The following is a 24,197-nucleotide window of genomic DNA, read 5'->3' on the forward strand; positions in this document are numbered from 1 at the left end:
AACCAGTGGCCATTACTTTCCTAGTTGACGAAATGCTGTTTGCTTTCTTTGGAGTGATTTAATTTTGTGTGCTCTTTCAGTTGAGATGCCTGAGGTATTGACAAGTGCGGCAAACTGTTATTTGGCAGTCCAGCATAACGGTTTCATGAAATAGTTTCTTCACACTGACCCTTTCGTAATTTTTTGCCGAACACCCTTCATGCTCAGTAAATGGCCATTGTAATTTCAAGCCCCTTTTCTTGGAGGCGCGAGTTTGTGCGTTCATCTCCGTTTTTAACCATACCGGAAGCCACTTTTTTCTTTCTTTTTTGCTTGGGCGGAACTTTGAATGATAAAAGTATTGACGTATTTACACTTATCGGCGGGCAAAGAAGAGGCGAGACGCAGGAATCCTTGGTGCTGTGGGTTCTTGAGGACTTGGCACGCATCCTCTCTTTCCTTCTGTTTGGAACGCGGGCCAAGGCAGCTATGTGATAAGTATGTGCATACCCCAGATCGGCCTTGCAAACAAAAGGAAGGAGCCTCCTCAGAATCTCCAGCCTGATCTTATCTTTATCTACAAACCCCCTCCCTTATCTTTCCACCTTGTGTCCAAGGACGAGAGCACGGGGGCATAGAGGCCTGAGCGTACCGCTTCATCTATTTCTCGCAGAGAATGTAATTGGCACTCTTGGTGGGAGCCTGGACAGCTAATGTTAGTAGTAACCTCTGATGTAGGCGAACGTGTTATTTTCTGTTTTAAGTGCAGAGCACTTTAGGGGCTCGCCTTGTCGTCGTAGCTCGCTCACTGGACCCAAGCAGAGCCACACGGCGTTCCGTCGTAGCGGCTGTTGTTGCGGCGTCCCGCAGAGGCTCCGAAAGCCAAGCGGTTTAATAGTCGTAACCGTTCGAACCTCGTGAACCGCTGGCGCTTGTCATGCATCTCCCCGTTGTTTGGCACAAAGGAAACTGCAGGTACATTTGGGGCAAAATATATGTAATTAACCGGCAGCGCCCGTGTTCATTTAGTTAGGAATGCTCGTTGGGCTGGTTTTTGCAACAGTAAGCAAAAAAAAAGTGGCAGTGCAACGCCGGCACGTGCTAGAGAAAAAGCAAGCACATAAAGAACAAAACTCCCCGCTCGCACAGTTTCAGGCAGGGGGCACGCGGGCACTGGAAGGCAGGAAATTTGAAATGCGTTGGACAAACCTCCGTTGAATTCATCAGGAGAGAAATGAGACAGGGTGGTTAAGAGCGTGATGGGTGGTAAGAGTGAGCGGATAATGGTGCTACAGCCCATTATGGCGAATCACTGCTCTGCACTTCCGACGGCTTTCACATTGAGTGGAACGGCTTTAATTTTTTTTTATATAAGAGAAGTGGAAAGTTCCCCTGGTTGTGGGTGTCAGGAAGGGCGTGAGATAAGGGTACACCATCTCATGGAAATGATTTATGCTATGTCTAGAAGGGTGTATTACGATGCTTGGTTGGAAGAGGCCAGGGATATGAGTGAATGGAAGATATCTGAGCCACTTGAGGTCTATCAGTAATATCGTCCTTTTCGTTGAATCGGGACGAGACATGCAAGGGATGCTTCAAGAACCGTACCGAGAAACGTGTTGTAGGATTAAACATGAATGCGAGTAAGATGAATGTAATGTTAAAAAAATATGCCAGAAGTGCCCCCTTCAGCCTAGGTAGTGGAGTACTGGAAAAGGTGAATTAATGTAACCAATTACCAAAGTAGCATCAACTAGGAAATGAGGTAAGAATTATTACAGGCTGGTGGGCATTTGACAAGCATTTTGAAGTAGTGAATAGTAGGCTGCCTCTGTCACTAGAAAGAAAGGTATACAATACACGCCTACTCACTGTGATGACTTAGGGTGCAGAATTTTTGGGACTTACCATACACGTGGAATGGAAACTTAGTTTGGCCCATTGAGCCATGGAAAGGGGAATGACAGGCGAAACGCGTATGGCTGGGGAACAAGCTAGTTAGATTAGAGCGTGAACTTGGTTGGATAACATCCTAGCTCACATTGAAAGAAGTTAATTGGTCAGTTTTATGGAAAATCCCCAAGGTGGGGTAAGTTTGTGTGAGGGGAACTTACTCCACCTTGGAGTAGGACAAATTTTTCCTCGACTGCGAAGTTTGGATAGCTTTCCTTTGTAGCCGTGCGGCTGCATTTCAGGCGCATGTCAAATGTACCTTCGCAATGAAGGAAGAAAAAAAGAAGTGGAATGCAATGCGGAGGACCAGCAACTGGTGTAGCACCTGCGTTACAGAGTGGCTACGAAAAGATGGGACTGGGAGTAGGGGAAGTCTATTAGTGCGTATTCGGTTGGCCGCTCCGGTCGTCTGGCTCGGAGTTGCCAGATGCCAAGGCGGCTCGCAATCAGAGCGCGAGAGGCAGCGTGCGGTACCAACCGAATGCATCGGTGATCTCGGAGCAGCGCGCCTGTAGCGTCACCGTGCATGGGAAGCCGCCAGTCCGGCCGTGGTAAACCGGGGCATTTTGTGTCACGTGACCCGTCCTCCCGGCCAAATCGCGCCACGCTCTCACTTCAAAGTCAGAGCGGTCGGGAACGCTCCGAAAGAACCAACCGAAGGTAGTTCGAGCGCTCGAATCCTACCAACCAAAGGCGCGGCCGCTTTTCAGTGCACTCCAGAGCGCTCGTAAATGCCCAACCGAATACGCCATTAGTTCGATGGAGGGATGAAACAAGAGAGAGGCAAAAAAAATGTGCTAAGACAGTACAAGACAGCAGCAGTCGGAAGGCCATGGGATGGGAGAGGCCTTCATTCTGCAGTGGACATAAAATCTACTGCTTAGGATGATGGATGACTTTGCCTCAGGGCATTTTTGATTGCAGTGCAGTTGCTGTGTTACTGCCATTTGCATTAACACTCTAGTCACTCTGCCGTATGTTAGCACTGGACCCACAGCTGTCTGGAGAAAGCATGCCATTGTGCGCGTCTCTGGTCCTCATGCTTCGAGAAAGCTTTGCCGCAAGTTGTGTGGAGTGCTTATCAAGTTGGGTGTGCGAGCGAGAGGAAAACATTACAGGCAGAACACAAAAATAACCGAACAAGTTTTGACGAATGGGAGGGCAGGTGAAGAAGGAGTGGAGAAGGGCTGAGAATAGGTTTGCCTCCTCGCTCCTGATGGCTGTGGTTGGGCATCCTTTTGTGATGATGAAACGTGGTGATGGAACACTAGGCCCAAGTTTTCGAAATTATGGTACAGCTTGTGCACGCCACTTTCACTTTTCGTAGCTCAAAATGTAGCCCCGTTGTCACTGCTGTTGAAACGACGTGCTTCTACGTCTCATTGTGCCGTGGGAAGCAGGAAAAAAAAAAAAAAAGAAAAGATGGGGGTTTTCCAGGAGGTTTTGTCTCGGCCGATTAACGCGCACCACATTGGGAGAGTGCGTGATGGGGAAGACCCCCTTTGTTGCTCGCTGTCTCTCCCGCTGAGGGGCCCGGCTTTGTTCCATTGTTCGCCGGAACAACCCGGAGAGCGGACTGCAGGCTGGGGAGCTTACGCACTCGCTCTGCTGACGTCACCGAGGGTTCAGAAAGGGAGTCTGGAGGGGGGAGATGGTTGGCACTCGACCAATTCTGGCACCGTCTGCACGTTTCCATTCATACTCCCCCCAATTGAGTCTTTCTTTTATTTTTTTCGTTCACTAGCTGGCACATGAAAACTCTCATTTGACAGTTTTGCTTGTTTTTCTTTTGGCTGTCATCGCCTCGTTAAGGTGAGAGAAAAAAAGAAGTTTTGGGAAAAAAAGTGTGCAGTTAGAATCGATGTATTGATCGCGGTGTTCATTCGCTGCGAGAGACATCTGCGACGCATGCGGCCGCATGGGGAAACGTTCGCTGTTGTGGCTCAGGCACATCTGTTATAGGATGTGGCACGTGGTTTGCACTGATGGTGCAAGCTTTCTGCTACCTCTGTTTTGATTTCAATCATCTCTGTGTTGTTGTTTATTTCCCGACCGATTAACGCATCAGATCCGCTTTGTTGATCCGACCCCTTTAAGGCACCAAACAGAGGCACGCCCCAGGGATCAATTATCTCGCCTCTTCTGTTCAACTTAACGATGATCAAAATTGCTAAGAAACTGGAAGGACGGGACAAAATTGGAAAAGGCATATATGCCGACGACATTACTATCTGGACGAAAAGCGGAACTTTACAATCTAAATTAGATCTGCTACAGGATGTTATCAACGACCTCCAAGATCCGATCATAAAAAATGGCTTGAAATGCGCTCCTGAAAAGTCTGAACTCATCAGGCTAAGATCGACGAAAAACATCCCTCCAGGCAGCATTATACTGGATGGACAGAACATCCCTTTCTGCCCCGCAATAAGAATACCAGGCATGGTCATTCAGGAAGACAATAAAGCCACAAATACTCTGAGCAAGCTTGGCAAGACGGCTCAACAGCTGGCCAGAGTAGTAAGAAGGATTACAAGAGCTAGGAAGGGCATAAGAGAGGAGGACACCCTCCGCTTTGTTCAAGCCCTCATAATGAGCCGCATTGTGTATAGCCTCCCCTTCCACCGGATGGATCACAAGCAAGAGGAAAGGGCCGATGCAATAATAAAAACAGCTCACAAGACCACTCTAGGCCTACCAATTTACACATCCAACGAAAAATTCCTGAAGCTCGGCGTACACAACACCTTCAGAGAAATCAAGACTACGCTATTAGATGCCCAGAAAGAACGCCTCCTCAAAACCAGAACAGGCAGAGAAATTCTCAGAAGATCTGGACAGGAGGTTCATGTAGCTTTCATTAATAGGATGGTCGATTTAACACCCGCTCAAAGACACTGTATGAAGACCGCTCCAATTCCCAAGAAAATGGACCCCACTCGCAATAAGGGCAGAAGATTGGCAAGAACTCGCTACATTCGAAAAACATATCAGGGCAATCCAAACTCAATCTACACTGATGCGGCAGTAAACAAGCAGGGCAATGCATATAGCTATACCAACGAACATGGGAAGATGCTGGATTTTATCATTACAAAACAACTAAATATTGAAGAAGCAGAAACTGCGGCCGTCATACTAGCAATCAGATGGGCTGAATTCAAGAATAAGGACTCAATAATTATCACTGACTCGACTAGGGCCATAAGGAACTTTATCTGCGGCATCGTCCCAAGGAATGCTGAGAGACTTCTTCCAAAAATTCTAAAACAGAACCACACACTTGTCTAGACTCCCACCCATCAGGGGCTAGAGGGTAACGAGACGGCTGATTCTCTTGCGAGGACTACCATAGACCGCAGAGACCCGGAACATTCGTAAGCCCTCCCAGCTTACTGTCAAGGCACAGACAAATTAACATCCTATAGGCTTCACCGAAGATCAATGCCTCCGCCACACCCCAGCCTAACTGCTGAAGAAGTGAGAAATCTTAGAAAAATACAGACGAACACTTAGTTACATAAGTCCAGACTATCACTTATGTTCCCAGCAAAGTATAATGAGAACTCCAAGCAGTGTCACCAGAAGGCCAATTTATTCCATACAGTCTGGAATTGCTGAATTACTTGGGACAGAAATAGCCACCAAACCTCATTAGAGTCCTGGGAGAAAGCCCTGTTCAGCTCGCACCCTGCACAGCAGCTTGCGCTGCTTAGTAGGGCCAGGGATGGCCAAATAGCTTCTGGGGTCCTGGAATTTGGATCCCACTCTTGATCTCTCCCCCTTTTCCCTCCCCCCCCCTTTTTTTTGTAGTGTAGTAGGCATTGTGTCCTGCCAGGTCCCAATCTGAAAGTGCTGGGGTGGATAAAACTTCGCCTTTTTGTTCATCTCCTTTTTGTGTGTGTCCGAGTTACGATGCCCTTTTGCTTTAAGTATTTCCTGTGGAAGCAGAATACAGCACGCTGAAACAAAAAAAAAGGGAGGGAGGAGGAACAAACGGAAAAGCACATAATCTGTTTTTCCCCCCCTTTACTTCACTTTGCATATATACTTTCGAGCAGACCTTTTTAATACAAGCACTGGGGGCATCTCTAGCACCTTGTGGTTTTCACTCTGGCTGCATTAAGTTTTTGAACTGAAACTTACACTCAAGTTTGCCAAATTTATTACAAATTACAGTTGGTTGGGTGAAAAAATGAGAGCTTCTGTAATCTGAACTTCACATGGCTTACAATTTTCAGCAGCCTACTCCTGTTGGTTCCCTGGTAAATTTTGCATGTATTTTTTTCATCATTTGCTCCAATGAAGTTTCCTTCTTGTGCAGCTACAGTGAGGCAGATTACGTAACCGGCTTGCTCATTTCTAGTGAGAGAACTTCTTTCATTTCCTTTGAAAGCAATTTGTGTCGTCAATGACGGGATGGGTTTGTCAGAAGGGGGTGCGGGAGCACCTATTGCAACTGGAGATGGTGGAGTCGTACAGCTTGACCACACAGGCTCGCTTTGAAACCACCCAGGGTGATTGTGTCCGTTCCGCTTGTTCACAGCTTCAACTGTTCGTATGGCTTGCACTCTCTTGTGGCTTAAAACCTTCGTGTCGTAGGTAAATATTTCAGGAACAGTTATGGCAATCGCCCCTTTCGACACTTATAAAAACATAGTCCGGATTGGGGCTGATCATGGTGGTTTGAAGATGTAAGTGTTTGTGAAAGAAATTTAGGCATCTGTCTTCCCCTGTGGCATCTATTGGGATGAGTGGGAGAGGACGCGGGTTCGATTCCCGGCCACGGCGGCCGCTTTTCTGATGGAGGCGGAAAGCAAAAACGCCCGTGTGCATGAGATTTCGGTGCACGTTAAAAATCCCCGGGTAGTCAAAATTAATCCCGGGCCCTCCACTGCGGCGCGCTTCATCGCCTGCGTTGCGTCGGCGCATTAAAACTTACAATCAAATCAAATGATTAGTGGGATACTGGTCCGGCGTTCATTCTTGCGAAGAGTGAATTAAAGGAATTGTATGTGTTGATGAGCTCCTGGAAAACGGGGCACTTTTTTGATCGAGGTGTGGCTGGGTGTGCTCTTTCTGCAGTGGTGGGAACCAGGGTGGCATTGTCGGCAATGGCGGCGGCAGTGGTGTCGCAATGGGGGGTGGGAGCCTGCCCGCCCGCACCCCGGTGAGCCGCACCAACCTGAAGCAGCAGCTGCAGCGGCACCAGGCGGAGCAGGAGGAGCGGCGTCTGCGCGAGATCCTGGGGACGCCCCCGCAGCCCTCGTCGGCCATCTGCGTCCCGGGCATCCCCGACACCATCCCCGACAACATCCAACTGCCCACCCAGGTGCTCCAGGTGGGTGCAGAGCAGGGTGAAGGGAGGGTAGGGAGGGGCGCTCGCGTCGATGCGACACTACCGCTTGGCTCTTAAAGCAACTTATTTTATTTTCTAAGTACATAAACGCTGTGAAACTTGTCAGTCTTGCTGCTTTTTTCCCTACTGATTTCGAATATGGCATTATTTTTGGAGTCAGTTCATTAGTTCCCGAGATAATTAGAGATAATTAGCCATGCTTAGAGGAACAATAGACAAAACAGTGTTAGCCATAAAGCTGTAACCTTTATGTTTCCCGATGGTATGCACCGCTTGGAACTAAAGTAACAGCTCATTAAACTTTGGTGGCACCAGTGGCAAGGGACCATTTCGAATTCTCATTTCAAACACCAAAGCTTAATGAGCTGTAAAATTAGTTCCAAGTGGTGCATCGAAAAAACAATTCTCTTATTGCACTCACCAGGGATCATAGTGTTGGAAATATAATGATTGCAGTTTTATGGCTAACATTGTTTTGCCTATTGTTCCTCCAAAAGTGGCTAATTGTCTCTAATTATCTTGGCAACTAATTGATTTACTCAAAAAAATGGTGCCATATTTGAAATCAGTGGAAGAAAAGTAGCAAGACTTGGAAGTTTCACGGAGTTCACTTAAAAATTAAAAGAAGTTGCTTTGAGAGCCATGTCCCCCTTTAAGTGCAGAATGAAGACAGCATACAGGTTGGGTCCATTAAGAAGACTGCTTTGTCTTTGTAATAATGATGCTGATTTTATCGCAAACTAATAAAAAATTAAGAAACTGAGAAAAATAGATGTAGAAGTGGCCACTCCCCAGCCACTTTCTGGCGATTTCTCAATGACATCACAGAATCTTGTTTGTGCAGCTAGCAACTGCCGACCAAAGCCACTGCCACGGAACGTGACTGGGCGGTTGCAGTGGGGCCTCTAGTTATGTTTTATTGTATCGCTTGAATGGTGACATGCGGTTAACACAGTGATAACTGCTTTTACTGCTGGTCCCTATAATATTGTCACTTCTGCCCATATCATCTCGCTGCAGTGCGAAATTTCAAAAAAAATTTCGGTTGACAAAGCGTCCATCTTGGCTGGAATGGAACTGACAAAGGCTAATTCTTTCAAATTGAACAAACTTGCATTTTGTCTTCATGTCCCCTTTAAGTGCAGTATGAAAGACCGAGAACAATAAAATAGCGCTGTGCCTGTTCACTGTTCTTGTTTTCTTCCTTGTCCTTTCACAGTGCATTTAGCGACGTCAAGGTTGTTGACTCTGAAAAACGACAACATGCTCTTCTCTAGCAACAAACAAAAGGGCAGTGTACGGAACTGTAAATACACAGTAGGCGACTATGTTGAAAAAATAAACCTTATACATTTAGGTTTAGGTAACTGTTTCCTAAAGCAGAAATACTCGTAAAACGCAAGATGCTTGTCGGTGTTGCTTGACCATAGCATTTCCTGAAGAGAGCGCAACGTTCAAGTCCATTTTCTGCTTGGGAACATGGGTGCTACTGTTATCTGCCGCCCTGCTGCAGTGAAAGTGTAGGGTATGGTAGAACCCGGTTGGTAGACTGCGAAGCACGATTGTCAGCTCGTTTCTGTTTGTAAACAAAGCGATATTCAGCTCAACTGGCCTTGGCTGTGCAATCTTGTGAACGTGTGAACCTATTTATCATGTTGAAGATGTGCTTCAGGGTCCTTTGAATGAAATATTTCCAGTTCCTCTGAAGGCGGCGTTCAGAATTTAGTCCATGTAGGGGTATTTCATATGGCACATATGTATCAATATGTTATTGTTACAGCAGCACAATTAACTGCGCTCTGGAGCAGCTCTACAGCTGTATTCAGGCTATTGTGCAATGCTTTATCAAAGCGAAAGCCTTGTTTTGTACCGTACAGCAAATACGCGTTCTGGGTAGCCTTAGGCTGTAATGAGGGCCTGAAAAACTGAGCGGCCATGAAGAAGGGCTGGCACAAAAAGCGCTCGAGCAGTGAGTTCCAGCCAGCAGCGCATGCGATGTGATGACGATGACTTGTATCACGACAAGCGTTCTCCTTTGTCACCGTCTTCGCTGCATAGCCCCAACCTTATTAAGCGTGTCCTCATTTACAATGCACATGGCAATATGTCTCATCCAATGCAAAAGACACCATCGCACCCTAACGTCAACATGAATGGTAAATAAAGTGGCTGCTGTTGTAAAGAGAAAATTAAAAAATTACAGCCGTTCCACTCAACGTGAAAACTGTCGGGAGTGCAGAGCAGTGATTTGCCATAATGGGCTGTGGCGCCGTTATCTGCTCACTGGTACCACCCAACGCATTTCAAATTTCCCGCCTTTGCATTGCTTGCACGCGCCCTGCCTGAAACTGCGCCAGCGGGAGTTCTGTTCTTTTTGTGCTTGCTTTTCATTCCACACGTGCCAGCACCCTACTACGCAGTTTGGGAGGCGGCATTTTTTTCTTGCACTGCCACTTTTTTCTTCTTATTATTGTAGAAACCAACCCAACGAGCGTTCCCAACTCAATGAATGCAGGGGCTGCCGGTTAATTATATATTTTTGCTTCAAATGTATCTACAGTTTTCTTCGCGCTAAACAAGGCGATCCCCTAAGGTGTTCTACACTTAAAACACATTTGGGTTCATGTAAGATGTGAACCAGGGTCTTTAGAGCAGGAGCCAAGCGCTAACCACTGCGCTAACTCTCCCCATTGCCGAAAGGGAACAAGAGTTGGCATGGTCCATTTCAACTTATGAATAATTAATTAACTATGAATACAGGTAATGACAAGTCAATTAATGATTGATTGGTAGTTGATACCACTGATTATTAAGGTGGGATGGTGGTGGAGTAAGATGTATTAAGGGCAGGGAAATTGCATGGTTGCTGTGTCAACTGGCAGGTATGTAAAAGGTACCCGACACAATAGTACACCAGGGTTTCAATTTTAAAGTGTGTATGTAAGCTTAAGAGCCTGATTATTATTTTTTTTTGACCCTGTAAAAACGGGCTGTACCCTTCCCCTTAACAATCTCATAGATGGACAGACATGCAGCTGTTCGGTGGTTGTCAAGCTCGAAGGAGGGGACCAGTATTGCAGAAGAGATGAGGACGCCATGGGAGATACAAGTGGGCATGTTGACTCAACATGTTGTCAGAGAAATTTGCTTTCGGCTCAGCTTGCCCTCCCACCAATGCAGTACACATCCCATTCTCTCACTGTGAGCTTTTCACTCTGCATCGGTGTTGTGCAAAAAAAACGAACTTAATGCACACTCTGCAGAGAATGCAAGAGTGCATGTGCCGCGTTTTTGCAATGCTGGAAAGCTTTAGTGTCATTGAAACTCAAGAGCAAACTAAGACAAGGACAGGAAAGAGGAGTGACACCAGTGTCGTCAGGGCCATAGCCAGAAAAATATGTTCAGAGGGGGGTAATCGGTTATCGGGAAGGAGTATTTTAACCGAAAGGAACGTGGAGTCTTGGCTTACGCACTCCTGAAAAAAAATTTCAGAAGCGATTCAAACCCCCCAAACCCCCCCTCTGACTACGTCCTTGAGTGTCGTGTTCTTTCCTGTCCTTGTCTTAGTTCGCTAGTGCGTTTCAACTATAGATACCTGCCAACCAGCTCGTATCTCCATTTTGCGAATGGTTTGTGAGCAGACAGAGAATTGGGGAGGCTTCCCTGGTGGCCTCTTCTTTGACCTTTCTTGGGAGCCACTGGGTTTTTAAGCTCTCCGTGCCTGCCTTATTGTGGTGAACTCACAGGTGCAGTCCCGCCTGGAGAACCCCACCCGCTACCACGTGGAGCAGAGCAAGCGCCGGCAGGTGAAGCAGTACCTGAGCGGCAGCCAGCTCTTGGCCAGGCCCCAGCTGCAGCACGTGGCCTCCTCCGTTCCCGGTGGGGACGCCTTCAGCCCCGACAGCCCCGCTTCGCTGCCCCGCAGCGGCTCAGCGGCGACCAGCAACTCCGAGGTCAGTCGTCTTTTATCTCTTACGTGCGCAGCTTGGCACATCACCACCTCAAATCGGGAAAGGGGGGAAGGCGTCGACTTGCATGCGGCCAACCTTGGCCCCAGCGGTCTATCACGCCATGGCTGCGTGCTGTGGCATGTGATTGTTTCAGGCTTTGCGTCGGTGTATGAACTGTGAACAAAAATGTGCTGGCTGTGGTGGGACTGAAATACTCTGCAGGGAGGATTGCCGGTGCGTTTCAGTTCACCACCAGCTGCACCAGATTGCGCTGTTGGGCAGTGCGATGGGGGCCACTTCCAGCCAAACCATGGCTGGAGCCACCTACTGAGTTGATGGATGATTACGGGCGGTAGCTCGCTACCTGTTGCTGTCCGGGCATGCAACCGCAGACTGAAACCAAAACAGTCTGACTGACATCTCCTTGAGGGAGTAATATTCCTCAGAGCTATCTCCATCAAAGCAAAAACATGCACACACTGTGGTGGAGAGGTCACAGTAATAATGAATGTTTATTCTTCAATCGGCTTGTAATCGCTGCCGTGACCGGAAGTGTAGCTCCTGCACCAAGAGAGGAAGTTCATCACCATCATGTGCCGGTCTTCGGTGCCGTGCTATTCCTTCCTTAATGGAAACACAGGTCTTGAAGCTGGACTCCTCGGCCATCTTCCCGTGGCACTCGGGTGAGTACCTGCTGGGGGGTTTGCTGTTATGACTGCTTCGCCGAAGTGGCATTTTAGGTGATGAACAACTCTGTTGTTGGATGAAGGGAGTCTGGAGATGTGCTCTCAGCCACGGCGCGTCAGGGGATATGCTTTCCATGGATAGCCTTTTTGTTTTAGCGGGTGGGTGTTGTTGGTTGAGCCCTGGTGAAGACTCCTCTCAGGACTGCCTTGACTGCACTGGAGTTGACGGGGGTGGCATTGCTTGGACAAGTTCCAGGCTCCTGCCTTTAATTGGCGTAGGCGGAAGCCAGTCTAACATCCCACTCGTTCTTCCATTCCTTTCCCCACGTGTTCACCTGGGACCAACAATGGTCTTGGTCCTGAGTGCTGGGCCCAGTTCACCTACGTCATAAGTGATGAGCTTGCGGGATACGACCGTGACGAAATAGAAGACAGGTGGCTGATGATATCCTGAATTAGACTGGTTCTGGTAGGATAACAAAAAATTGGTTGTTTGAAACATTTATTTCCACTAATTTTCTCGGTTTGTGCTATATGTGTTCTTGTACTGTCTGCTTCACATCGCTGCGTTGTTGCTTGCTCAAAGCTCACTTGTGGAGTGCCGTTTTGGTATTGATAGTCCTGATAAACCTTTCTGCCGCTCTGTTGGCCGCAATGTGGTTGGGTAGGGCTCTCGTATGTTTGATTCCATAATGCCGCGTGAACTTTTCTGAGTGGCATGTTGACTGGGGCGTGTTGTCAGTTACCTTTCCGTTCAAACAGCCCTGAGACGATGTACGTAGAAAAAGGGGGACAAAGGCCACGCTGTGTCGGGCTGAAAATTTATTATGCCAGAAAGACATGTATGTAGATGAGTGAAAAACGACAATTCACCCAGAGTGCACTTTTTTGCACATTAGTTGCAATCAAATACAGGAAAACGAAAGTTACGTGTGCGAAGTTCTCCAAACTGATTGAGGCCTGGCTGACAGGACTGTTTTTTTTTGAAGTGAAATGCTTTCACTATCTCTCGGTGAGCTGATCGCTATGTTTAAAAACCACCGTGACGCAAACATAACAGCTACTGCTTCCATTTCCCCTTGCGCATAGTTATGCTTGCTGCTTGCACGGGTGTGCGGTGCAAACACAATTGGAAACACACTTCCGTCTTTCGTTTCGTGGCAAATTATGACTCCGATACCGTAAACACGAGTTGCGGCCAAGTCCAATGGGTTTGGTAGCGTCGTAAAATGGCAGCGCTTGGCTCTGGACAATCAGTTTTATCGTTGTTTTGAATGCCTCTTTGCATTCTCTAACCTGCCCACACTCATACAGGGGCACTACCGTGGCTGCCAAGTTCCCCTAAAAGCTTCACATAGAAGTTGAGGACTTAAAGTAGGCTCTGAGGTCGGTGACATTTGTTGGCTGGCAAGCGTTCTGAATTGCTTTTGCTTGATTGTCTGCCGCGCATATTTCTTTTGTGGAGACCTTGGAAGTTGGAAATACCTTGGACTACCTTATTCATCGTGGCCCGGACATATTGCGGGCACGCTGGCTGTTCCAAAAGGAAGTCGTTGGAACTCATACATGCCTAGGTGTGTGCTAATCGTCAGCAACGGTTTTTATTTTGCACGGAGGAGTAATTGCTGATATGCCGAGTAAAGGTCTGGCACGCGAAAGACTTCTCCATCTGCGAGCATGAGATACAAATCCTCTGGAAGGAGCGGTGAGTTATAATCAATCTTCAAAACTTCGTATATGATCGTGTTGTAATCGCCACAAGTTCTGAACCTCCCTCCCTCCAGCTTTGGGTGCAGCTACGATAGGTGTCGCCCGCCCACTTCTTGGTACTCTTCTCACGGTGCCGTTAGCTTCCATTTTCCTTTAGTTTTTCACCGAAAGGGTTCTTATTGGCAAATGGAATGAGCCTGGTCTTGCATTACATTAGCTTGCCCTTGGTTCAAGGGCAATTTTGGGGTGCCCCTAAACATTTCAAAAAATTTTCCATTGGACACCCACTTGACTGGCCTCTGCAATGCTGCTTCTGGTTTTCCCATTTCCAATCGAGCTACAGCTTGTCTGACCAATCACATACTAGCAGTGTTGGCAAAGCCTTGCCTTGGTCTTCAACCATGAAACGAGAAAGTGCCTCCTTGCGCCTGTTATTTTATATGTTGACGACAACCGACCCCTCTAATTTAAAACCTCCTCCAGAGTAGGTTCGTAGAGCTGCCTTCGTTGGCTTGCATGTCTCCCGCGTGAAGCAATCATTGTACATTCTTTCCAACATCAAGGTGACGGCCGTGCCTGTCTCCAAGAGCGCAGAAGTTGGCTGCCCTTCGACGTTTATAGAAACCTTGTTGACGCACTTTTCGTCTATTGCACAAAGAATGACGCGATACACCGTGGACTCTTTGGAATCTTCCTCTGACATCTCAGCATTGTTTATCAAAGCGGTTTTCCCCTCCTGACGCATCACTTGCAAATGGCTTGTCTTGCCCTGTCCCGTTTTCGTCATTTAGCGTTGAAATAGCAACACCTGTGAGGCTCGTGCCCTTTTCCGTGATGGTAACAAATGGTTCTTTTCCGCTGGCGACCTTCTTTTCTTCCTTCTGGTGCATGCTTTTTTGTTTTCCCATTTTTTGCGCACAAATTTAATTTCGATCAGGGATGCCTTTTCTGACGGGCAGCTGTCTTGTTTGCCGCGCAGCCAGCTCTTTTTCGAGTGTTATTTTGCATGTGCTTTCGAAAGTAAAGTCTTCCGTGGCAGACGTCACTCGTCGAGTCTCCGGGTCGCATAATGCCAGCACGTGGAGGTCTGTCAAAGTGCTGTTTAGGAATGACCGGAAAATGTGAGAAACAGCGTGAACTAACAGGACGCAGAGTAGAAGACACACACACAGCGCTGACTGACATTTGTCACGTTGCCACTGTTGCAGCTGGCAACAGTGATGAATGCCTGTGAGGCTGTGCATATGCGAGGGCAATTCAGTAGAGGGGGCAAGCTGGCCTTGATGAATGCCTTTGAGGCTGTGCATGTGATTGCGTACTTTCTTGCAGGCAGCTTACTAGATGGCATAAGCGGCCTCAGGTGCATAGTTTGAACCTGACGCATAGGAATGCACCGTATGATAAGAGTGGTGCCATTGTCGGCGCTGTGGATTCTTCGTCGTTCCAGTTCAATTGCTCGCGTCGCACATTGTCAGGCGACACAGCAAAGCTTGGCCGAATGTGCCAGTTCACTCAGTGATGTTGGAAGAATCGCTTATGTGCCCCGTAGTTTTTTAACTCGCGGAGTGTTGTGGGACGTTGTTTGGGGTTTTCGCTCCCTGCGCTACAGGGGAGCCTTCAATTGACGCTTGACTACTCGTAAATGGGCCATATACAGGGTGTCCCAGCTATCATGCACCAAGATTTAAAAAAAGAGTAAGGGTGTAACTCGAAGAAAACCTAGTGCATAATGTTTGCAGTACTGGGGAGAAGCGGACAGTATTTTTTTCGTTAATGAGACTTAATGAATTTATTGTAATTAATTATCTAACTCGAGAAGTACTGTCCTAATCAATAAAGTGTCAATGAGGCACTTGTAGGTACCAACGAGGGGCATCTAACTGCGGTATTTTCAGCGACGGAACTAATTGCGTACTCATTTATTCTGTCTGATAAATAAAACCTGCGAAATATGAAAAATATCACGTGACGGCGCCTCCCCGCGCATCGTAAAGCAACGCCCTCAAGCAGGCTGCCTCTGAGTTAGCCAGAATGAAATAAACAAAAGAAAGAAAGAAGAAATCGCGACCGAGTTTGTGCCTTATCTGCACACGCGCCCCGCGAATCTTGCTGTTGCTGCTCCTTCCATGCATGCCATTATCAAGGTGATGCACTGTGTCTTCGGGCAGGTAACACGCAAAGCAGTTGCTTTCAATCAGCTTATTTGGGGACGCTGCTTTACAATGCGCGCAGAACCGCCGCCACGTGGTATTTTTTATATTTCGCGGGTTTTCTTTATCAGTCAGAGTAAATGAGTACGGAGTTAGTTCGTCGCTGAAAATACCACAGTTAGATGCCCCTCGTGGGTACCTACAAATGCCTCATTGACACTTCAGTGATTAGCACAGTAATTCTCGAGTTAAATAATTGATTACAATTAATTAGTTAAGTCTCATTAACGAAAAAAATACAGTCCGCTTCTTCACAGTACTGCAAACATTATGCACTAGGTGCTCTTCGAGTTACACCATTGCTGTTTTTTTAAATCCTGGTGCATGATAGCTGGGACACCTTGTATACATAGACCATGTCGCATTTGATAGACAGTGGAATTGAAGGCCTTTGGAAGGCCCTCAAAATGGCTGTATTGCAGAGTGTGGTAGTAACCAGTATCGGGCATGCTTCTTGGAAACACCACTACCGCTGGGTCACCATATTCACCTTAGTTTCACGGTAAACTGGTGTCGGGTTACCGCCGCAGTGGCTCAGTGGCTAACGCGTTGCGCTGCTGAGCCCAAGAATGCGGGTTCGATTCCCGGCCGCGGTGGTCGCTTTTTTGATCGAGGCAAAAAGTGAAATTGCCGGTGTGTTCAAGATTTCGGCGCACGTTAAAGATCCCCAGGTGGTCAAAAATAATCCAGAGCCCTCCACTACGGTGCACCTCATCACCTGTGTAGTGTCGGCGCGTTAAACCCCACAATCGACTCAAATCGACGTCGGGTTCCTCATGCGACAGGAAGTAGAAACAGCACCAAAACCAAAAAAAGCAGTAATAAAAAATAGGGAACAATGGGATGATAAGAGAAAAAATTAAAGCCATTCCACTCGATGTGAAAGCTGACGGAAGTGCAAAGCAGTGATTCGCCATAATGGGCTGTAGCGCCGTTATCTGCTCACTGCTACCACCCAATGCATTTCAAATGTTCCGCCTTCGCAGTGTTGCCTGAAACTGCACCAGCGGTAGTTCTGTTCTTTTTGTGCTTGCTTTTCCTTCCACACATGCCGGCGTTGCACTGCCACTTTTTTTCGCATACTACCGTAAAAACCCGCCCAACGATCGTTCCTAACTAAATGAATGCGGGCGCTGCTGGTTAATTATGTATGTTTTGCCTCAAATGTACCTAGTTTTCTTTGTGCTAAACAACTGGGAGATTTATTACAAGCGCCAGTGTTTCGCAAGTTTCGAACGCTTATGACTATATAAACTGCTTGGCTTTCAAAGCCTGCTTGAGCAAGCTGTCAAAGTTTCAAGCTCTCGTATCACATGAAGTCCTTGAAATGTTGGTGCGAGCACGATGCCAGTTTTGCTTTCTCTTTTCTAATCCTAAAGAACTCGGGAATACCTGGAAACTGAAGAGATCGCTTTCTAGGATGATAGGTTCACATGGGACTTTCACTTTCATCTTAATGAGCCTGTTTGCCCTGAGAAGTGCTGGCAAAACTAGCCATAGCGGCTGTCCTGCAAGACTTCATTTTTAGCAAAAGAACAAAAGACAAAGCTTTTGTCATTGCTGCCGACTTTTATACACTTCACAAACATAAACAGATTTGCAAATAATGCAGGGAGAAGTACCGTAATTACCCGATTCTAACGCGCACCTTTTTTCAGGAAAAATAGGTCGAAAAATCGCATGCGCGTTAGAATCGGATACAAAACCGAAACTGCCGAAACAACAGAAATTTCGTCTCGCCCATCGCCATCTCAAGATGTATCTCAAAGCTTTTAGCAACAATTTTTCGGACGCAGGAAGCATAGGCGCCCAGGCTTTTCTATCGGTGTTCACACAAATCGTCAAATCGTTCCACTTGCGCACTTGATAACAGCAATGGCAGCAGCGGCTCTCACGCATTCAAAACGAGTGGTCGGCTGAAGCGTGCGCCTCTGGAGAAGTTCGCAGGATGGGCGTGTGAGGCATGGGCCACGATCCTATCGATCATGGTTGAACGTTCGTTATGAAGTGTGGCATCGCGAACGCGCTTGACGGCACCAAGGCCGAGATGTTGTGGTCAGCGGAGAGCCACGAGGAGGGAGATGGGTGAGATTACTTCGAGAAATAAATCACCCGTTTATCTCGCATTCGTTTTTCTTGCTCACAAAGTTACGTGCACGTTACTATCGGAAGTGCAAGTTTATTTGTTTGTTTTTTTTTTGCCAGGAAAACAGGGTGCGTGTTAGAATCGGGTAATTACGGTACCCTAATTGCGGAAATCGGACCCCAGGTAGCTGCTCTGAAAGTGGAGTTCGGTGCCTCCGATTTGGGGCTGGTTGTGCTTTTCTGGTGCGTCTTTAGTTGCTCTTTGTTATCGAGAAGGACATATAAGGCGTGCTATATAAAACAGGGAAAGCTCCAATGCTTGCTGCGCAACGTTGGAAGCTGTGTTCCAAGACCTGAGGTTGGCACCTCAGCAGACATTGGTCAGCTTGATGAGTCTGAAAACAGGTTTAAGTTGACCGTTGGGACGTTGTGAAGATGACTGCACCTAAAGCTGCTGGTGAATGCCTTGCTTGATGTGCGGCATGTGCACGGCAGCTGATGAAGATACGATGACTTCGGAAGTGCACGAGTGAAAGCAGCGTCAATTTCAAGACCTGCGAAGAGCCAAATGTTTATGTTTATTCACCTTAAGTCTGTTTGAACAAAGCATCTTAGAAATGAAATATTGTAGTGGTACGTAAGGTTACCTTATTAAGTGGCTTGCTTCCATTTTTGGGTGCTTTGCCACGGCCCCTCAATTTGAAGCACCAGGCAGCACCGTTTGCCTGCAGTTGGAACCATAGACACAAAGCGCATCCTTTACACCTCCGGAGCAGCACGTGAAAGAGACCGTCATTCCTGCAGCACACCTGATGACAAGTTCTATAAAAGGTGCAACCATTCTCTCGCTGCACAAAAGTAAGATTTGCCACAATCTGCCAATGAGTTTTGCCACAAGCTGCCAATGAGTTAGCTACTATTTACGCAATGCGTTTACGTTGCATGCATGCTTACAGTTATGTCCCGACTGCTAAATAAAAATCCTTTTCGTTCTCTATAGCTGTTATAACTTTGTGAACAGCATGTTTTATTCTGGTTACCGTTTGCTCGTCGATATACACGCCACCGATGCATTTTGAATATGGAAAATGCCGTCAAATCATAAAACAGGCTGGGTTGATTAGCACGCACATTAATAAAACAACACCAAGAGCTGTTAACATTTGCGTTTTCTAGGGGAAATAGAGACAACTTTCACATAAACAGAATATTTCGGGACAGAGACTTGTGTGTATTCCTTGCTTATGGTTTCATGAATAAAAAAAAACAGCATTTGCATGCGCTGAACTTATGCAGGCTTATGCTTTGGGAGGCACCGCTGACTTGATTGCTGACTTGGTTTGCAATGAACAATGCAGTTTTATCATCCTCTTCAGCTGCCTCTAATACGTGTAGGAAGGCTTGAACAGGCTCATTGGCTTCGTTTTTTCGGGGCAGCTCTCTGCAATTGTCATACTTGCTTTGCAGTTTCTGCAAAGCGGCCTTCTGACGAGCAATTTTCGGTCTTAACCGGTGCTCTGTTTCTCCGTTTTTTGCTTCATTGGTGGCGAGAACGCAATCCACCGTTGCTTGGAACACCTGTTCAGCGAACCCATCGCTTTTGCACGATGCCGAGGCTTCGGCAGCGAACGCTTGCTCTACATCACAGTCGGATAGCACATGGGATTCTCTTGCGACAAAGCTTCCTTCTAAGCCTCCACATTCACGGCCTGTCTCACCCACCCCTCGATAATCGGAGCGACTTATTCGTGGTCGTTACCTTTTTGCTTGCCCATTTTCATTTAGCATGTACTGTGGATAGTTGGTTAACATGGTCGGTACTGCGGACAGAAGCAGTAGCCTCAACTTGACGTTCTTCCTGTAATCATCTTCTGTAAAATCAGGGAGCACACCAAAGATCGATCACATGGTTCCCACTTCATTCTTTTGCAGTGTCCCTGACGAGAAATGTTTTTGAGCCACGCTTCTCGACATTGCAAATCTGTCGGGACCTCGTTATAATGGAGACGTGGTCGTAAGCAGAATTTGCCACATTGATGAATTTGCTGGCAATCTAAGCACCTACTTAAAAGGACTTTCTTTTCTCTTGAATGTGGCTGAAGCGTTTCAAGAAAGCATCCAAAGTCTCTAAAATGGGCATTCAGGCAAAAGATGAATTAACATCTCTCGAAACTCGCCACCATATATTTTGTGTAGGTCGCACAATGTACGGAAATGCATGCACATCCTATGAGGCATCTAAGTAACTCTACAGCGTATTCATAACAACTTCTAGCACTCACCGTCATTCTTGCGTGGCCAAATGATAACCTAAGTGTTCTAAGGAAACAGGGCTCTTATAACACTACTCATAGCAAACCGCTGAAATGTGTTTTCCTCGACAGACTGCAGGGGTAGCATAGACCTGATAATATGCTTCTGTACAAGCATATCAAACTTATTTTGCTGTGGTTATTTCCCAGTCGTAGTAAAATAATTGTCCAGTTTTCCAGTTGTTTTGAGTACTTTCTTTCGTTTATTGTGTGTCCCAACTGTACTGCCCAGGCCCACAGATGCACGGCGTGAGTGTATTTTCTGTTAAGAAGTACCGTATTTTTGCGTGTATAACCCGCACCAAAAATGCGAAAATTTTAGTGGCAAAGTAGGGGTGCGGATAATACGCGGGACTTCTCCTTTAGTGCAGCGTCAGGGCAATGGACGTTGTGCCGTGAAGCTCCTATGCAGTAACACTGACTAAACCTTGAATGGCAGCGATCGCGCAATACATACAACGACAGGGAAGAAAAAACAAGGACGAGCGCACTCTAACAACTGAATTTTATGAGTCAATTGTGACTTTCGCCTTGCAGTCAGTATACTCTACTTCCTAATATACTCTCTTTCTGTCTACATAGTATGTGATGTGTTGCTTGAGCAGTAGCTTTAGTGCAGAGTCTTTCCTGTATCAAATGTGCGGGCACTACGCGAGGATTTTTTTTTTTCTTTTCCAGCGGGCTGAAAGTGGGGGTGCAGATTATATGCAGGTGCGAGTTATACATGCGAAAACACGGTATACAAGAAGAGCGAGAAAGGAGCGCACATTACTCAGAGGAATTAGCATGTATATCGACCAAAATAAAAGAAAAGTTTCTTTAAACTGAAATTGCGTTGTCACCTTTATATGTACCTTAAAGGGACAGACAACCGATTTTTGTCGAGTATATATTCTCTATCCCAAATGAAAGGGCATCACTTAAAGCACCTTGACGAGAAACGGTTTTGCTGATAACGCCCTAGAACTTTTTAAATCGAATTTTTTGATCTACGAGACGTATGTGTCCCTCTCAAAACGAATGCTGGCAACGATGACATAGAGTAGCTCGGCAACATACTTTTGTCTGTATGCGAAATAAAAAACGATATTTAAAAACTTGTTCCCAGCTAAAAAAGTTTGGATCGCAGGCTTTCCTGTTCCTTTATGTGCTTTTTTAATGCAACGGTCTATTTTGCACGCATGCGCCATCTGTTGGGATAGACGATAGGTAGAATCTGGCTTCACGTTGTGGAGGCGAGAAGTTCAATTCTCCCCGGGCGCGATGTTTTTTTTTTTTTTTAAGCTGCCGTAGGTTGGCGTATTTGGAGACTGAAATCAAATATATTGGCAGAACAAACGCCCCTGACTCAGACAGAATCGTCAAAGCTCCTTCGCTGGGTCTGTTTACTGAACGCTGCCGTTGATTCTGGGCATGGTGGCTCAGTTAGCCACACTGAGAGCAACCCAGCAGCGGCGGGCGGCGTGTCTTTAGAATTTTTAAAGTAATGTTTAGAAATACATATACTATTTAAACTTGTAAAAATACTTGTGTTAAAAGGTTTTCAATACGTAAATAAACGTTTCAGCAGTTACAGTAGCTGCTAGGTTTGCAGGTCACGTGACAGGGACACATATTGTAGTGTCAAGTTTCGACACTACGAACCGCCACCCTTCCGATTCCAGGAAGTTCGCTGCCAAATTAAAATTATTTCCGCCAGTTTGTTTAAAAATTGCTTGTGGTTACCCGGCTATATAAAACGTTGGCTTTCGTATGAGCTAGAGAACATATACGCGACAAAAATCGGTTGTCTGTCCCTTTAAAAATAGACATCGGTGCTCTTGGACACAAAGCTCCCTACTCTTCTACTCCTCCGCAATGCTCGCATTTCATTTTCGCATCTCTTCGTTGGCACCCATGGCAAGTACAAGGGTAGGGTTTTGTGTGCTATTCAGTTATATTACTGTTGAGGAATCGTGGTTAATGTGGCTGCATTCAGAGAGAGAGCTTCCTTTGGGAAGGTAGGATTCAAGCACTATTCGAGGAAAGAACAACGGGAGTAATAGGCGCACTATCAGTCGATAGTGTGCCTCGTTTTCGTCTTTATTCTTTTCTCTAGTTGTGCTTGGCACTTATAGGGGCCATGAAAACAGAATGAAAACATTAAGGGACAAGTGTAACATTAAGGGACAAGAAGAGAGCAGAGTGGATCAGGGAACAAACGCGTGTTAAGGACATGTTAGTAGAAATTAAGAAGAAGAAATGGACGTGGGCAGGGCATGTAATGCGAAGGCAAGATAACCGTTCGTCATTAAGGGTAACAGAGTGGATCCCTAGAGAAGGCAAGCGTGGCAGAGGGCGGCAGAAAGTTAGGTGGGCAGATGAGATCAGGAAGTTTGCGGGGATAAATTGGTCGCAGTTGGCACAGGACCAGGGTAATTGGAGATTAATGGGAGAGGCCTTTGCCCTGCAGTGGGCGTAGATAGGCTGATGATGATTATGATGATGATGATGAAAACAGAATACCACCTTTTTCAACTTTAAAGAACTGGCCCTTGGTAACTAACCCCCATTCCGGCCAGGAAAGGCGTTTTTCAACAACCAAAAAGGGCAAGAAATATAAAGAATGTTCTAATCGAATTTTGTGTTGCAGTAACGTAATACGGGCAGGAGTGACGTGATATGGGCCATCACTTAAAACATCAGTGTGTTCAACTGATGCGATGAAATGGAGCTAGAGGACCCACTAGAGCACCCAGCCACGTTTCCTTAGAGTTGCTTAGGTTGGTGGCCACTAATTGCACAAACAAGATGGCATGATTTTATAGAGAAATCACCAGAAAGTGGCACGGGAGTTACCACGGCGTCATGTTAAGTACAGGTCACTTTAGGGGCTCGCCTTGTCGTCGTAGCTCGCTGTAACGGTCGATGTCAAACGACTGCCGAAATCAGGTGGTGCTGCGAGATAACGGACCCAAGTAGAGCCCGGCGTTCCGTCGTAGGGCGTCCCGGAGAGGCTTTGAAAACCAAGTGGTTTAAATAGTCTTAACCGTTCGAAACTTGTGAACCACTGGCGCTCTCCATACACATCCCCGTTGTTTAGCACAAAAAATACTGCTGGTACATTTGACACAACATATGCGTAACTAACCGGCAGCGCCCGCATTCATTTGGTTCAAAACGCTTGTTGGGTTGGTTTGTACGATAGTAAGCAAAAAAAATTGGCCGCGTATCTGCTCTTTTCATTGCAAATGACGTCAAAAGACGATAGTCTTTATCGGCTTTTGCGAAGTAAATGCCTCCCTTCGCCTTACCGCTCACCTCTCATGTTGTTCCTCTTGCGTCGCGCTCCTCCCAAGGTAAAGACGCGAAATGTTTGCTTAAATCATTTTAAATGTCCCGCATTCCACTGCTCCAAACCGGGTGTCTCGATGCGAACGCTGCCGTACGACGAAGACGCGCGTTAATCGAGGCACCCTACTTCAACGTTTATAGAACCGCGTTTCCCTACTCCACGTGCGTTGCAAGCAGAACATGGAACCTATCTAGTGGAACCTTGCGTAACTGTTGCCGGTTGATTTCTTAAAATGGCGCCAGAAGCTATAGTGACGCGGGCGACAGCAGGCGACGGTGGAGTGAATTCTTTTTCTGCAGTTGATGAAGTATTTAATTTCGCAAAAGTCAGGCATGTTTGAATTTTTATAAAAGAACACTGCAAATATCATTTCTGTATTGATTTGTTGTCTCATATTTGCGTAATGTCTTGTTCTTCTTCAACAATGTTGACAAGTATGAACATTACACCGGACAAAGACAGGTAGATTTAGCTGTGACTATATAAGACTATTGCGCAGGCTTTTTTTTGCTTTGGCCGGGTGGCTGAATCGAATCACAGACAGACAGACAGACGGACAGACATACAGACAGACCAAAATTTCTGGGTTTAAGTAGCCCAAGAAAGACTATAGTCTTTA

At 46.5% G+C, this 24,197-nt stretch overlaps 1 protein-coding gene across 1 annotated transcript in view; it reads left to right on the plus strand.

The window, feature by feature from the left end:
• Mitf (transcription factor Mitf) overlaps window positions 1-24,197 on the plus strand; it is a 143,810-nt gene that overhangs the window by 17,496 nt on the left and 102,117 nt on the right. Inside the window, exons 2-3 of the mRNA XM_077685539.1 lie at window positions 7,018-7,273; window positions 11,038-11,244. Of these exons, the coding sequence (XP_077541665.1) occupies window positions 7,018-7,273; window positions 11,038-11,244 (463 nt within the window). The remainder of the gene's footprint in view (window positions 1-7,017; window positions 7,274-11,037; window positions 11,245-24,197) is intronic.

This window comes from Haemaphysalis longicornis, unplaced genomic scaffold, assembly GCF_048455015.1.
Source record: "Haemaphysalis longicornis isolate Haplotype H1 unplaced genomic scaffold, Haemaphysalis longicornis Haplotype H1 scaffold_9, whole genome shotgun sequence".
NCBI classification, from domain to species: domain Eukaryota; kingdom Metazoa; phylum Arthropoda; class Arachnida; order Ixodida; family Ixodidae; genus Haemaphysalis; species Haemaphysalis longicornis.